The 16,611-nt window shown below is 45.7% G+C and overlaps 2 protein-coding genes across 3 annotated transcripts; both read right to left on the reverse strand.

Moving 5' to 3' along the window:
* Nucleotides 1-1,121: 1,121 nt before the first annotated feature.
* On the reverse strand, nt 1,122-5,602 carry VAMP2 (vesicle associated membrane protein 2). Of its 2 annotated transcripts, XM_020966823.2 has the most exons (5): nt 5,483-5,602; nt 4,422-4,542; nt 3,573-3,731; nt 3,047-3,098; nt 1,122-2,785 (listed from the first exon to the last, which is right to left on the reverse strand). In XM_020966823.2, coding segments are annotated over exons 1-5 (351 nt in total). In that variant the 5' UTR covers nt 5,485-5,602; the 3' UTR covers nt 1,122-2,768. The 2 variants fall into 2 exon arrangements, with proteins under 2 accessions (XP_020822482.1, XP_078011783.1); XM_078155657.1 differs by lacking the exon at nt 5,483-5,602 and having other exon boundaries at nt 4,422-4,598.
* Nucleotides 5,603-11,717: 6,115 nt separating this feature from the next.
* Nucleotides 11,718-14,753, reverse strand: TMEM107 (transmembrane protein 107). Its single transcript, XM_020966735.2, has 5 exons — nt 14,581-14,753; nt 13,951-14,018; nt 13,687-13,787; nt 13,235-13,331; nt 11,718-13,082 (listed from the first exon to the last, which is right to left on the reverse strand). Exons 1-5 carry the CDS (start codon nt 14,665-14,667, stop codon nt 13,013-13,015), a joined length of 423 nt encoding a protein of 140 aa, XP_020822394.1. The 5' UTR covers nt 14,668-14,753; the 3' UTR covers nt 11,718-13,012.
* Nucleotides 14,754-16,611: the final 1,858 nt, after the last annotated feature.

Consider the following 16,611-nt stretch of genomic DNA (forward strand, 5'->3'; position numbering starts at 1 on the left):
GGTTCTCTCCCTATCACACAGAGAGGCACTGTAATATAATGGAAAGAACACTGAACAGGGCATTAAGAAGCCTAGTTTGGAACTAAAAAACAATGGGTGGAAGCTTCAGATGGAGATTTCAACTCTATGTAAAGAAAACATCGCCAAATTTAGAGCTATGCAAAAGTGAAGCAGACTGCCTTAAATGGTGGTGAGTTTGCCTCCCCTGGAGTTCTTGGGGACACTGTAGAAAAAGGGTTCTTGATCAGGGGTTCATGATGCTTGTGTTGAAATATTATGATAACTATTTCAATATAAATTGATTCTTTGAATCCTAAACATTTCATTTTAGGCATTTAAAAACACTATTCTTGAGAAGGGGTTTAATGGCTTCACCAGACTGCCAAAGAGGTCTATGACACAAAATAAGTTAAGAATCCCTATTCTGGAGGATTTTTCTTCATGTATGGGTTGGACAAGATGGTCTCTTTAGGTCTCTGTTAACTTAGAATTTGTTTTTAAAAAATAGTGTGAATCTTTTCTTTGCCAAGGGTGACCTGTGTGACCTTGGACAAATAACTGTACATCTATAGACTAGTTTCTTCATCTGCAAAAGGAGAATAGTAGATTAAATTATCTCTTAAGTTCCCTTCAAATTTTAGATCTTGTCTGTTATTCCAAATCCTGGTTTTGATAATGAATAACTCTGTGATCTTAGGCCAATCCTATCATCTGTGTGGGCCTACTTCCTCCTCTACAAAGGATAATACTCTGCAAACCTCAAAGGTTGTTGGAGGTGGAGTGAGGGAATCATATAATTTATGGCTATGAAAAAACTTTATAAATGTAAGGAAGTCTTTTCATTACACAATTCTATGACTTCTCCTTGTGGCTAGCTTTAGAGCTACATTTCCTCCTGGTCCAGGTCAGAGCTTCAGTGCCTTGCTTGCCCTGTCTTCTCTTTTGCCCATTTTCTCTAGCTTTCTCTCCCAACAACCCTCTTTCCTAGCCTTAAGCTAAGCATCCATCCCTCTGCTGGAGTCTAACCCTTCTCACTCTCTGCATATCCAAAGCCAATCCATGTCCCCCTCAATTTAGAAAGCCAAATTCCCCAGCCTGAACAAAGATGCGCACACACTATCTGGTTTCTCATCACACATTTATTTATTGTACATTTTCACAATCTGTATTTGCCACAGAATTGGGGGCACTGAAGGGGACAGGGCAGGGATAGTGAATGGGGGGGGTCTAAAACAAAGCCCCACCCCCACATCTCTACCACCCCCAACCCAGTAGGCAGCTCTCTTTCTCCTCAACCTCCCAGAAAGTGGAATGGGGGAACATGGAGATCTAGTGGCAAGTAAAAGGACTGTATCCTCCCCTCCACATTCCCCCCAAGTTGTGCCATTTAAAGAGACTTTTTGACCCTCCTCCTTCAACCACCAACTCCTCTCAGTCTAGAGGACCTCAAAGGGAACCATTCCCTTCTTCCCTTGGGGAGAGGAAGGGGTAAAATGTCTCCTCCTCCCCCAACACCACATTCTGGCAGTGACTATTTCCCCCTTCCTTGAATTCAAGGGGGCATCCAAGGGAGATGGGCAATGACAGCACTTTGCAAACCCTCCCTGGAACCCCAGGGTGGGCTATCTGCTCTATTCCCCACAAGGAGGTGGCTCAGAGGGGAGGAGGTCCATGGAGGACTTGTGAGGTGTTCCTCAGCCCCCTTACCAGACTCCCCACGGCAGTGACAGCCCCTGTTGGCTGGTGGCCTCCCCTCCTAGATAAGAATCGGAATGTAGCAGGGTTCCCCAATTCATCCCAGCTGGGGTGGGAGGGGCAGGTGAGGGGGACCCTTTTGATAATGTCAGTGAGCCCCCCTACCAAATATGGAGAGTAGGAATGTGGAGACCCCCAAGTGGCAGAATTATTGGTCCATCAAAACATTTAACTTTAAGACACTTACATACCAGCTGTGGGGTTGAGAGTTGGGGAGGCATTTGTGGGAAGGAGGAATTGGGAAAGGATGATGACAGACAAGAGTTAGAAGGAAATGGATGGTGAAAAAAATGGTATGGGGGGGAGGCCACAAGCCCCCATGTGTTAAAAGCAAAGAACCCCTCACTTATGTAAATGTCGTGCAAATAAGGGTAAAATTGGAGGACCCATAGGTATGGTTAGTAGGTAAAAGGAGGAGACCCAGTACAGGTCAGGAGGCAGGAATGACTGAAAAGCAAACCAAAAAGGATGTGGTTATGTAAATGACATGCTAATTTAAATGCTCAGAGCTCCCAGGAGACACAGGGGGAGGGAAAGGTGGCTAAGGGAATCTTTGTCACAGTCCATAATGATTGGATAGTCCATAAATAAGGGGGAGCCCCGGGTTCCTGGGAGGAGAGAGAATGGGTGGGAGAGATGAACAGCTAAATCCAGGCAAAAAGGAAGATGGAAGGAAAAGAATAGAGAATGTTGCATAGCAAATGCACATGAGGGGACTGTGGATCAAAAGAAAAGGAGAGGAATGAAGAGTTATGGGAAAGAAAAAGGTGATGGGTAGGGGAAAGAAGTTAAGAACAACCAGAAAAAATCTTCTAGTAATAAAACTACAAACAGACCAAATATATATAATATTATATATGTATAAATAACAGCTGGCTATTTACAAGGGGAGACACACACGCAGACACACCGGAGGTGGGACAGGAGAAGGGGCCGGAAGATATGGCTGAGAGAGGGAGAGCCATGGAGGGAAGGGGGCCCTCTCCCGGGCAGGGGCAGCTCCTGCTGTGGGCTTAGGTGCTGAAATAAACTGTGGAGAGACCCAAAGAGCGTTAGGGTCAGATTTGGTCCATATCTCCCCCAGCTGGGGAAACCTCTCACCTACACTTAGCCCTCCTCAATTCTGCCCAGCCCCCCACCCTGAGGTGGAGTTTCATCAGCCTTAGTTAGGAGAGTAAGTTATGGGGATGCTGGTGGGACTTGATGATCTTACAAGGGACCAATGGAAAAGACTGATCTTTTTCCTCCTAGGCCATAGTATCTGAACCTCCTCCCTCAACTCCCCACTCACCAATGATGAGGATGAGGATGATGGCGCATATCACTCCAAGGATGATCATCATCTGGGAGGGTGGGGTAGAAAGAGGGAAAGGAAGAGGAAAGGGAGAAAAAAGGTGAGATGAGAAGGTGGAGAGAGGATGAGGAAAAGAAGGAAAGGGGAAAAGAGGAGGAAAGAGAGATGAAAGGGAGAGGAAGGAATAAAGGAAAGAGAAGAGGGATGGGGAGAGTGATAATCAGGTTAATAGAGGAAGAGGAGGTCAGAACACCAAGCTCTGCCTACTTCCCACCCTCCAAACCATTTCCTGAAGAACCACGGTGTATCAAGGGGGGAAAAGAACCTTAGTGATCACCTAATATAGCCCCTTAATTTTAGAGGAGGAAACTGAAGCCCAGAAAGAAGTGACTGACCCAAGGTCACACAGTTTTGATTTAGTGTTGATCAGGCCTAACGAACACTTTACCCCATTCCCTCAGTCTTCTCTCCCAGCTAACTCACCCTGTAGAACCTCCCTCATTCCCTCTTCAAGCCCCCTTACTTTGAGGTTTTTCCACCAGTATTTACGCTTGAGCTTAGCAGCACTTGTCTCAAACTGGGAAGCCCCAGCCTGGAGGGCATCTGCACGGTCATCTAGTTCTGACAACTTCTGGTCCCGCTCTAGGACCTTGTCCACATTCACCCGCATGATATCCACCACCTAGACAATGGAGGACGAGAGTGATGACATGTTTATGCCACGGATTCACACAAGTAACATACCAAAGATATGTCACAAACTATGCCAGGAAAAGGCTTCAAGCATTACACAAATAGGACAACCCCCAAGGACATACATCTGACATATACTGGGCCACAAACCTTGGACTAACTATAACCTGACGTACAGGAGTTGTCAGACACACACAGTAAATAATACCAGGGACACATGCTTAAGGCATAATGCATACACAGAACCCACCAGGGACACAAAGCAAGGGCATGCCAGCAGCTAATCCAGGTACATGCCTTGAACATACTAGCAGAACTCACTGACACACTGGGTGTAGGTCAGAAACCTCCCCTTACACAAAAAAACATAAAACAGAGACTTACCCACCACCTACAAACCTCCAACATGCCTAGTGTACAACAGCCCAACACACCAGGCCCAGACCTCAAAGGGTAAAGCAAAGGAGCAACGCCAACTAACTTACCAGGTGGCCAGGGGTATGACAACAGTGACACAGGTCGCTGTCCAACACTGCTGACACGAAACATTTGTGCCTCTTACCCTAACCTCCCTCCCACCCGAAGTGCTCTATCTTAAAGCACGTAGCAGTGAGCTGTCCGTGGTACTGATCACAAGGCAGACAGTCCTTACTCCCCTTCCTTTCACTTCTTCGCTCACCTCATCCACCTGGGCCTGGGTTTGCTGCAGCCTCCTGTTGCTAGTGAGGTTTGGGGGGGCAGCAGGAGGGCCCCCTTCTCCTGCTGGGGCAGCAGGGGGCATGGCAGTAGCAGGAGCAGACCTGAGGGTGTAAGTGGCAAAGGTGTCTTGACACAAGGACATCCAGCCCTTCACAGCAGACTCTGCCAAATCTCCCCTACCCCGGGTTCCCAGATCTCCTCCCCAAAGAGAAGACCTCAGGCAAGCCCTTCCAGACTCATTCTGAGTCTGAGTCTCCTCTCTGGGACCCCAGTTTCCCCCTGAAGAATGAGGGGTTGGGCTCGAGCACTATGGTAGTGAGACTCCTCACCTCCTCCTCTCAGGGCCCCTGGCAGCCTGGGGACTGGGGGCAAGCCCCTAATCCTCAGGCTGGGAGGGTGGGGGGTAGGTTGGTGGAGGCTGCCAAGACCAGCGAGACTTTGCGGGGCAGCTGGGGCAGGCATGTGAGGCAAAGACGCCGGGTTCCAGTGGCCGTGCTGGGGCTGGTGACAGGAAATCTCCAGGGGCGGGTCGGGTTGGCTGGGCTCGGGGCGCCCGTTCTCGGTCTCCGCTCTGCACCGCACCGCGGCCCTGCAGCCCCCGGGCACCCCTGGGGCCCGGGTATTTTTAGCTCCTTGTCCCCCATTCTCCTGAGGCTCGACCGGCCCCAATCCATCCCCTCCTCTAAAAGCAAAAGCGACGTCCCCGCGGCCGGCCGAGCTAGGGGGCACAGGACGGACAATGCAGGGACGGGCAGGGACTGGACGGGGCGGCGGCGGCGAGAGAGGCTGCAGCCCAGGGCTCGCACCTCCCCGGGGCACGGCCGGGCCCAACTCCCAGAGGGCGCCCAGGCAACTAGGGTGGAAACGGCCAGGAGGGCGGCGGCGGCTGCGGGGAGAAGGGAGCAGAGGAGGAGGAAGAAGAGGAGGAGGAGGAGGAGGAGGAGGTGGAAGGAGTGACAGCGGGAGGATGGCTCCGGGCACTGCACGGGGGCCCACGGTAGCCCCGGGGATGGCGCCAAGCGCCGGGCGGTGCAGACTCACATGGCGGGGGCGGGCAGGCGCGCGGGCGGGCGGGGACAGTGGCGGCGGCGGCGGCTCCGGCTCGCGCTGGCTCCGAATGGTGCTGCCGAGCCTGGGGACGGGAAGATGGCGGCCGCGCGTCACCCACATCCGGGCACCCGTGGGCCAGGCCGGGCGGGGGAGTGGGGAGGCAAGGAGGAGGGGGGAGCTGGGAGAAGGGGTTGAAGTGCCGCCATGTTGGATGCCCTGCTCCTTCCCTCCCCTCTCCGCTTCCTAAGACCCTGACCTAGAAGGAGCTCAGGACCCTCTAAAACTCCTCACGCCAAAGATGCTCAGGCTATCCCTGTTCGCCTGTCTGCAACCCCCAAACTCCCTGCACCCCAGATCTACAACCCCAATCCCCCAAATTCTTCAACTCCACCCTCCTACTCCCAAATTCACAACACTCCCAACAACAAATCTAGAAATCTATAAAGCTACTACACTGTACACCCAGCATCCCAACCCCTAAACTACAGCATCCAACAATCCAACCCCTAAAATTTTCTCAAGTCCCAAACATCTCTAACCTAAAACACCCAAGTTCCTAAGCCTCAGCTTTGAATTTCTAACCCCAAAACTCAGACCCCGCCCCAGCCTTTAATATTCCTTCAAACTCCTTTGATACTCCAATACTTCAAACCTCAACAGTCCAAAACCAAAACTCTGACATCCCTGACCCTCCAAACTTCCACACATCCAATATGGCAAACCTTAACCCTAACCCCAAACTTCAAGCACCTAAACCTGCAATATCCCAACCCAACTTCACCCCAAACATAACACATCTCAATCTTCCAGTACCTCAGGGTATGGCACCCTAATGTCCAACACTTCAAACTGTCAGCACCTCAACTCTCAGGCCTGCAACAATTCACTATTTCATCACTTTAAACCTCTCATACACAAACTTCAACTCTGATATGCCTGGCTTTAATTTCACTCCAGTGCCTACTTGATAACACCTAACTGATAATTGATCTTAACATTAGCACCCTAACATTCCAACTCCCCTAGAATGACAACTCCAACTTCAGACAGTCCAACTCCCCAGCTCCTACTTCCAATGTTTAACATCTAACTATAGACCTTGACTTCAACATCCCAATCCCAACATATGAACATTCTAATTCATAACCCAACCTGACAACACAGTTCCCCAAATTAGAGCACTCCATTCTCAGACCTTCCTACTGCTCCATCCTGGACACCCTTACACAACAGACCCCAACCACACATAGCTTATTCTTTAAAACCCTAGCCTTCAACTGTATTGTGCTAGATGATTTAACTCCAACACTCCAACCCCTACCCACCCCAGCTCCCAGATCTAACATCCAAAAAAAAAAAAAACTACCACCCCACTCTTGCAGAGAGAGGTAAGTACCCTTCAAGGGGGGTACAGAAAGAAAAAGAAAGTCCAATTTGTCCCTAAGTCTGGCTTCAGCATCCGTGTATCCCCAATCCCTGCTCCTTGTGACTGTGACTACATTGGCACCAAGAGGATTTAGAGCTGAAAGGGATTTCAGAGATCACCTCAGAGTGACTACAGAAATTCATTCATTTTGAGGATGAGGAAATAGACCCAGAGTAGTTAAATGACTTGTCTGAGATTACACCTCTAGTAACTGGCAGCTTCAGGATTCAGATCTAGTTCTTCTGATTTATAGACCTAGACTTCTTAACATACAGAAGCTGCAAGAAACTCAGATGAGAAAGGGGAAGGCAGAGAATGAGAAAGAAATGTATGGATTTGAGTTTCTTATTGGCCAAAGTATCAAAGCAGGACTGAACTAACAATCAAGGGTCAGTGTTCCCTACTTGCTGAGTGGTAAGGGAGGCACCTATTTCCTTCAAACCTACTCAAGTCTCTCCATCCTTAAATCTTCACTGGACTCTACCATCCCCTCAAGCTATCATCCTTTGTCTTCCCTCCTTTACTCTGCAAACTCCTTGAAAAATCCAACTGCACTAGCAGTCTCTACTTCTCTGTTTGCTCACTTCTAGACCCTTCACATTCTGGCTTCCAACTTCATCACTGGACTGGAACCATTCTTTACAAGTTAACAATGATATCTTAATTGTCAAATATAACAGTCTTTTTTCAGTGCTCAAACCTTCTTAACCAATCTGCTCCATTTGATATTGTTGACCACTCTCTCCTCCTGGATACTCCCTCCTCTCTTGGTTTTTGTGACTTTTTTGTGTGTGTGTCATGGACCCATTTGGCAGTTTGATGAAGCCTATGTACCACCCCATCTTAGATTAATGTTTTTTAGGCATACAAAATAAAATACATAGATTACAAAGGAAATCATATTGAACTTATCAAAACATTTTTAAAAAACAAGATAGCTTTATATCTATCCTTTGACCAATTTGGGGGGGGTTGTCTGTGGATCCCAGGTAAGGAACCCCTAGTCTAATCAATCCTGCTTAGTCTCCTTTACTGATTCATCATATCAAAATAAAAATAATTATAGCTAACATTTAGCTCACTACATACCAGGCACTGCACCAAGCGCTCAGCACTTTACAATTATTATTTCATGTGATCCTCACAACAACCCTGGGAGGTAGGAGAGATCGCCATTTTACAGTTGAGGAAACTGAAGCAAACAGAGGTTAAGTGACTTGTCCAGGGTCACACAGTTAGTGTCTGAGGTCACATTTGAACTCTGATCTTCCTGACTCCAGGCCTGGTAATCTATCCACAGTATCCACATAACCATGGGTTGTTCCCAATTCTTTGTCTTAGGTACCCTACTCCTTTCTTTGCATTCCCTCTCTTGGAAATGTCATCAGTTTCTGTGGGTTTATTTATCTGTATGTCAATGATTCACAGATCTATATATCCCTTCCCAGTTTCTCCCCTGAGCTGCAAACCCACATCACCACTTGAATATTGGATATTTCACACTTGTTATTTGTCCTTTGTTCTCCAAGAAGACCATGAAGGTGATGCCATGACTTGCAAGTAAATTTGATTTAAGTGAGGGAGGACAGTGCAAAGTCACCAGCCTCACTTTCTCCTCTTGAGCCATCTGGATCCAGTGGCAAGATATAGATCAGAATGACTGGAGATGGCCCTGGATGGAGTGGGAGACCTTGGCCTTTTTAAGCTAAAGTTTTTAACAAGTTTCAGTTTGAGGCAACACCCATTCAGTGATTAAGGCTAGGTAAAAAATGAGACAGAGAATGGCCCCTTCTACCTAGTTTTAAAAAAAAAATCAATCTGAGAAAGGAAGATACTCAGGGTTTCTGTCTGAAACAGAAACAATTGCTATTTACATTTACTGCAAGTGGTAAGGGGAGGGGAGGAAAAGAGAGGAGGAAGAAGGAAGGAGGGAAGAAGTTGCATTGCCAACTGGAACTTCTCTTGGCCTTAGTTTCTCATCTACTGTGCCACCTACCTGCCCAGCAGCTAGCATACATATAATGTATTAAGGTTTGCTTATATGTTAGCTAATTAGATTTTCACAACAAATCTGAAAGGTAGGTACTATTATTAACCACATTTTACTGATGAGGAAACTGAGAATGAGAGAGGTCAAGTGACTTGCACAAGGTCACATAGCTAGTGTGTGCCTGAGGCAGGATTCAAACTCATCTTCCTAACTTCAAGTCTAATACTCTATCTAAGATGCTACCTAGCTGCCTGCATAAGACAAAAATTGCTGCCCCAGGGTTAAAATTCAATTTTCTGATTATCAGCAAGGCTCTTCCCACAATGGTGTAGTAGATAAGTGTCTTAGGCTTCACCTTCTTCTTTCTGTCGTGTCATCACCAAGAAGCACATGTTACTCCTAATCGTGCATGGTATAGTGCTATGCACTATACAGAGAATGTAATGTCAGTGTGCTACTGTCGTGAATGTATAAATAAGGCCCTTAAAACACTAGATAAAGTGAGTTGTTAATATCAACAGTTGATAATTTATTAATAATACTATAGTCTCAGTGCTATCTATATGCTAGGTATATTGGTAAAAATGAATTCCTATCACAATATAGTTTAGCTTTGTGAAATACAGTTATATTCAAATTTGGATCTGTCATCCTGGATCTGAGAGTTGGAAGGGCTCACAGATCCTTGTCTTACCTGGTTACATGAACTCTGTCTACAACATTTCTGGCAAGAGGTCATCTAGCCTCAGTGGAACATCCTTAGTTGATGGGATACTTTCTGAGGTAGCCCATTTTTAGCTCTCACCCACAAGATCTTTCTTCTCTTGGGCTAAAATCACCAGTTTGTATATATTCATGACTCCTAAATCTATTTTTATATCTCCGCCCTTTCTCCTGATCTCCAGTTTGATATTCCCAACTATCTGTGGGACATAGCTACCTGGATAAAAATCTAGCATCTTCCTATCAAATGAGATAATCTTCATGACTTCCCTATTTCTGTCAATGATATAAGCAACTGTCCTACTACCTAAGCTAGAAACATTACTGCCCTTTTTTCAGTTAAATTGAACAGTGTTTACTAAGTGCCTATGATGTGCAAAGGTGCTATGTTAGTTCCTGAGGGATAAACAGATGAAACTTAAGACACAGTTATAAGATCATGGGATACGAGAATTGGAATCACCTTAGAAACCATTTAATCCAACTCCTTTTTACAGATGAAGAAACTAATGCCCAGAGAGGTTGTCATTTGCACAAGGACACAGGTAGTGAGTGGCAGAGCCAGCACTTTCCTCCCGATCTTTTGCTGAAATCCAATGAAGTCCACATTATCTTAGGGCAAGAATAAGGCACACGTTTAAATAAATATATTTTCTTCTTTTAGGTAGCTTTTTTTTTTCATTTAACTTTTATTTGCACTCTAATGTTGTATTTACTCCCATGCCATAATCTTTTGTTTCTTCTGGGATATCTTTTTCTTTTGAGTAACCTCCTCTTCTGGTTTAGGAACAATTTGTTCCTTTTCAGTATGTATCATCTCAATATGGCAAGGAGAACTCACGTATGGGTTGATCTGACCATGAGCCCTGTTAAGACACCGCTGCATTTTGGGAGCCTTGTTAACCTGGATATGCTCAATGACAAGGGAATCCACATCCAAACCCTTCAGTTCTGCATTACTCTCTGCATTTTTAAGCATATGCAGCAAGAATTCAGCATTCTTTTTGGGCCAACGCCCCTGTGTCCAACCCCACTGCTTAGCTTGGGCCCATCTGCCAACTCCACTATTACATCACCTGAAGGGAACACATTGTTTCTTCAATATGACATCTTTCAAATACTTGGTAGCTTTTCATATATGCATGCCCTTGATAGCTTGGGCTGTTTCACAGGTGTTCTTGAAGTGGACCTAGAGATTTGAACCCCTTGACTTGCATGATTTCATGGGATTCTCTGGATCAAGAGAGTACCTCACCGTTTTAAATTATTACCTAGGATGGGTCAAGGGCTCTTAGGTAGCTTTCTATGTACTCTGTATGTTCTTAATTGTTTATAATTGTTCCTGTTTATCTCCCATTAGACTGTGAACTCCTTGAGAGTTTTTGTCTTTCTTTGTACACCCAGGATTGGCCCAGGACCTCGAATAAAGTATTTGATACTTAGTAGACTTGACTGGAAAACATAAATGGCTGAATTTCTTACCTGATTCCTGACTCCCAAGTCTAGTATTCTTCTACTACAATGCTTATTATACCTTGGAGGGTGAGTGGAAATCAGATGGCTATCTGAGGCATTATCAAAAATAATTTTGGGGGGTGAAGTAGCTTAGAAAGGTCTTTCAGGGTAGTAAATAGTTTTGGACTTAGAGGCAGAAAGATCTAAGTTCCAGTCTTGCCTCAGATATCTGCTAGCTGAAAGACTCTGAACCACTTAAGCTCTCATTTCTGAAACAGGGGCTAATAATAACATCTATTTCACAAGGTTGTCTTGAGAAGCAAATGAATAATGTGTTCAGAGAAGTGTTACATAGACACAAGATATTAAGAGTACAGAAACAATTTAGGAAGGACTGCTATATCAATTTTAGCATTTTTATCAAGATTCCTACTCTAGCATAGTTGACATCTAATGCTTGTTATTTATTGTCTTCATTAGCAAGTTTTTATTGTTACTGCTTTTACATTACCTATATTGCCCAACGTATTCTTCCCTGCTCTGTTTTTAGACAGGAATATAAGGAATGACTGACTATTCCTTGTAGAAAAGAGGTTAAAAAAATTTTAGCAAGAAAAGTCCAAAAGCCATGGTTCCCAACCTCTTTTTGCCTTTATTTTAAAAGATATTTGTCACATTCAGGGATAGAATAGTGCCATGCTTTAACTTTCTCCATATTTATTTTTACTTCAAACCTAAGATCCACAAATTTAAAACTGGAAGTAATCTTAGAGTTTATCTAGGCCAACGCCTTCCTTCTGAAATGAGGAAACCACTAGTGGAGTAATAACATGATATACCCCAAATCCAGAAGATAACAAAGAACAGAACTGGAACACAAATTCAGACTCTGACTCTGATGTTTCTTGTAATCATATCTCATAATTCAAGGTGCCAAGCTCCCTCCTATCTTTCCTTCAGCCACCATTAATCTTTCCTAGGGGAGTGTCACCTTCTAGAGTGGCATGCCTCACCCCAATCCTGTTGGAAAGAATGAAGATTTGGGGTATACCATAAAAATGAATTCGACTCCACTCCCTGGTGGAGAGGGGATACCATTTACCCATTTCCTCACAATAACTCCATTTTACACACAGATGAGGAGACTAAGGCTTAAAAAATGTTAAATGACTTTTCCAAGGTCACACAACTAGTACGTGTTCAAGGGTCCCCGGTTTCTCCACCTTGACACATAACTTGGGTAGTAGTAAGTATTGCCCATTTTACAGATGGGAAGAAGTCACATCCATTCAGGGCATGCCTTACTAACAATAAAGAATATTTTTCTGGGAGCCAAATGTAGGACATTCTAACTCTGATTTATCCAGTGGTAATACTCTGCACTTTCTTTCCCCAAGCCCATAAACAGAGGGGCTGTTCTATCCATTTTCATCCCAAATAGAATCTAAAGGAGCCAGTCTCAGCTTCTTCACTCAGAGTTCCAAAGGGTGAGAAGCCTCCTGATCCTGCTTTGAGCGTTGTCCCCGGAATGACGCACGTTGTCACTTGAATAAATCGGCCCCTCCCCTTCCTGGGATTTGGACCGTAATCATCTAAAAAGAAGACGCACCAGTAACTTTTAAGGTCCTGGAGTGGATGGGAAAACGCCAGGCTCCCTTTCCAGGGCAGCCCACTCTCCTCTTCCCCTGTGTATGGCCAACACTGAACGTCCCCGTGCTAGGTTTCACCAGCTTAATTATGGTACAAAAGTTGGGTTTTATTATAAAGTACTATATACAATATCATTGTGCCAAAACTTGGAGGGATAAGAACACTGCCAATAGTCCCCCAAACCCCATCGAGGGTAGAGTCTTCCCATGTTTTCCCCCAAGGACTGAAAGACTGCAAAGCCTTCTCCGTCTTCCGCCCCACGTTTGTGGAAAGAGGGTCAGAAAGATTTTTTCTTTAACACGAAGACAGCGATGAACATCATTACTTCAGTTAAAGCTGGGAGGACACTGTGAGAGGAAGGAGGCTTGATAAGGACTTCCTTGTGACAAAGATAGCCCACTCCCAGCACCCACACCCTACTCAGGATCAGCCCTTAAACCGTAGCCTCCTCGGGGGCAGCCTCTCGGAAGCCTAGGGTAGGTGCCCCTTCGAGCCGCACCTGCAGAAAGCGAAGATGCACCAGTAGGTGGAGCTCTCCCAACTCTCGAAGATGAAGAAGGCCAAAGACACCGCTGCGCAACAATGCACCCCGATCGCTTCGGCGGAGTCAGGGAAAAGAAACACTGGAACTACATTTCCCACCAGGCTTGGGAGAGGTGGGCGGTACCCAGGCAGGACCTGGTCCTTGGGCCGGGGAGCGAAGGGAACCTGCGTTTACTCTGCCAGCAAATTAAGTCAGGTTAGAGAGCAGAGAGGTTCAGTTCTCCTTCCTTTCTCCTTCCCGACCCCCTCCTTATGTCACCGCCATGTTAGAAGGGGCTCCATCTTGTGCCAAGCTCAAGTTAAACTTCAGAGATACCCCCTCGCCCCTCACCCACCCAGGCCCAGCACCCTTCAATCTACGGAGCCACGCCACTGGCCACCGGGGGAAAGAGTAGGCCGAAAGGATACAGAAGAGGCTCTGGGTGTTGTTGAACATGGACACGCCTGAAAAGAAACCTGCTAGTTCTACCAGGAAAAGGCCCAGTGTAATGGAGAGAGCAGTGACCAGCCTATGTAGGGATAGAGGGATCCTGGAGTCTACCCTTCCCAATCAGGGGCCCTCTTCCTCCTCCAGGCTCTTTTTCCAGAATGGTTTGACTCTCCCACCCCACCCCCAAAGTGGGGGAGGGGGAGGCCTCCCACACTCGCCCGCCCAACCCCTGATCGGCTCACTTAGAGTCCTCCTTCTCATAATCCTCGGAGGTGAAATGGGGAGGCAGACTGGCCTGGATGTTGTTGTCCTAGGGAAGAGGAGTAGAGAAGAGCAGGAGTAAAACAGGGTTTTTAAGCCAAGGTAGAAGAGTAATGATAGTTGCAGGGCAACTAGGGTCTGTCCCTTCCCCTCCCTCCCATTCAGCTACAGAGTGTTGAAACTAGAGAGGGGGCCTTGAGAGACCACTAGTTCATTAAACAAGCCAGCGCTTCCTTTTGCTGGAGAGGAAACCGAGGTCCACGGACCAGGAATCCTAAACCCCAAAGCCAGATTTCCTACATAGGAGCCGTTTGGGATGCACCCAGCTCTGCCTCTGACGGGCGGCCCTTTCCGGACTGCGCTTGGGGAGGGCAGAAAAAGTAACACGTTAAAGGGGTGGGGGGGGGCGCCTTTCCGTAGAGAAGTGGCTAAGGGTTGCAAGCGCCAAGAGAAGCTACGGTACGTAAAGGAAGAGCAGGCGCAGACGCAGGCCAGGGGACAGCGGTAGCTCAGGCGGATCATTGGCGCGCGCGACTTCTGCCACACGCTTAAACCCCGGGCCACAGAAAAGGGGCGGGATGACCCCAAGAAAGTGAAGGGAGTTATTTTACCCGCGTCCAGAAGATGGTGATGACGATTACCAGATGAGCTAGCAACGTTAGAAAACGAGAGGGCACCAGCCCAGAGATCCGCCCCATTCTTTCCGAGAACCCTATAGATCGACAATTCTTTCCGCACCTCTCTGCAGCCTCTCGGTTGCCCAGGGCAACTATGGATTTTTTTTTCTTTTTCTTCATTACGGTTGGCTAAACTACCCAAGAAATCTCGCGAGAAGCAGCAATACTGTGCTAGATATTCAATTTAAAGGGGCCCTCCAGCAGTCTGTAGCAAACGCCATCCTTAGCTCAGAATCCTGGCCTAATTTGCAGAGTTGGGGAACCTACGGCCTCGAGGCCATGTGTATCCTTCTAGGGCCTTGGGTGCGGCCTTTTAACTGAGTCCAACTTTTACAGAACAAATCCTTTTATTTAGGGGATTTGTTCTGTGAAGTTTGGATTCAGTCAAAGGGCTGCACTTGAGGACCTAGAGGGCCACGTGTGACCTCGAGGCTGCAGGTTCTCCACCCCTGGTAGATTCTCCATAGAAACAAGTGTGCATGACCTTCCCCCATCACTCCCATTGTCCTTTTAGAATTTATCCTGGTCTCTATAAATGACTGCAGCTCTATGGTTCCCCCCTTCATAGAATCTTCCTTTGGCGAGGCTGAGTCCTTCTCGAGGCCAATTACCCACGTTCCTTCTCCCGATCCTTCTCTCTTTATACTCTGGTCACTCCGACTCATTTACATGTCCTTGTTACTCTGTCACCTTCCTACTAAGTTCCCAAAGGCCTAGGAACTGCGCTCTCTACACACATCCCCAACTACTAGCACCGGGTCTAGTTCATGGGTTTAATAACTGCCGAATGAATGAATATTAAGTTTTCACCAAGTGCCTGGCACAGTTAAGCGCTGGGAATGCGAAAGCAAAAGACGACTCCCCGCCTTTAAGGAATTTGCATTCTAATAGGTGACCACATTACGGAATGAATGAATGAATGAATGAATGAATGAATGAATGAATGAATGAAAATACGCTATTTACCTTGCTAAAAATGCTAAACGGTAGCTGAGCAAATACGAAAAATGAAAACAGTCCCAGATCTCGAGGAACTTTCATTCTTTTTAAGATTGCTTTTTTATTTTTCAAAAACAGCCTTTGTTGTTGTTGTTTTATTAACCTTTCCTTCCCGCTACTCTCTCGCCTTGGACAACTTAAAAAAACATACAGTGGGACCAAAAAACAAATTGCTCAATATGTATCTACATAATCTGGCAAAACAAATTTCTCTCATTAATCATGTCTTTAGATGTATGTCTCTTTAATGCCATTTTAAGTTTATCATCCCTCTTGTTTTTCTTCATTCTTTTAGGCTGATGGTTTATTATTGTGGTGATGAGAGTTCTAAAGTTTTTCAATGTTGTTTTCCCTTAATGGTGTTAGCAATATTGTTCTCTGGTTCTGCTCATTTCACTCTTCATCAGTTTAGAGAGGTCTTCCCAATTTACTCTGAAACTGTCCATTTCACAATTTTTTTGGCACAATAATATTCTATACATTCATATACCCTAATTTGTCTAGCCATTCCTCAATAGGAAGACCTCCTCCTTCCAATTTTTGTCTTCTATAATAGAACTACTATAAATATATTTGTACATATAGATCCTTTTTCTTTTATTTGATTTCCTTTGGGTAGTCTAGTAGTTATATAGTTGGGTCAAAAGGTATGCACAGTTTGATAGCTTTCTGGGCAGAATTCCTAATTACTTTTCAGAATACTGGATTAATTTGAACCTCCACCAGTCCTACATTAGTGTGATGTTTTCCTTGAAACCTTTTCAGACATTTATAATTTCCCCTTTTTTTGCAATCTTTGTCAGTCTGATTAGATGTGAGGTTGAACCTCGACATTGCTTTAATTTTCATCTTTTCTAAAAATTAGTAATTTAAAATATTTTTGTGTGGTTGTTGATAGCTTGGATTTCTTCCTTTGAAATCTGCATATTCATATCCTTTGACCATTTATCTTTAGGAAATGGCTCT

Source organism: Phascolarctos cinereus, unplaced genomic scaffold, assembly GCF_003287225.1.
Source record: "Phascolarctos cinereus isolate Bilbo 61053 unplaced genomic scaffold, phaCin_HiC Scaffold_5;HRSCAF=322, whole genome shotgun sequence".
Lineage (NCBI taxonomy): Eukaryota > Metazoa > Chordata > Mammalia > Diprotodontia > Phascolarctidae > Phascolarctos > Phascolarctos cinereus.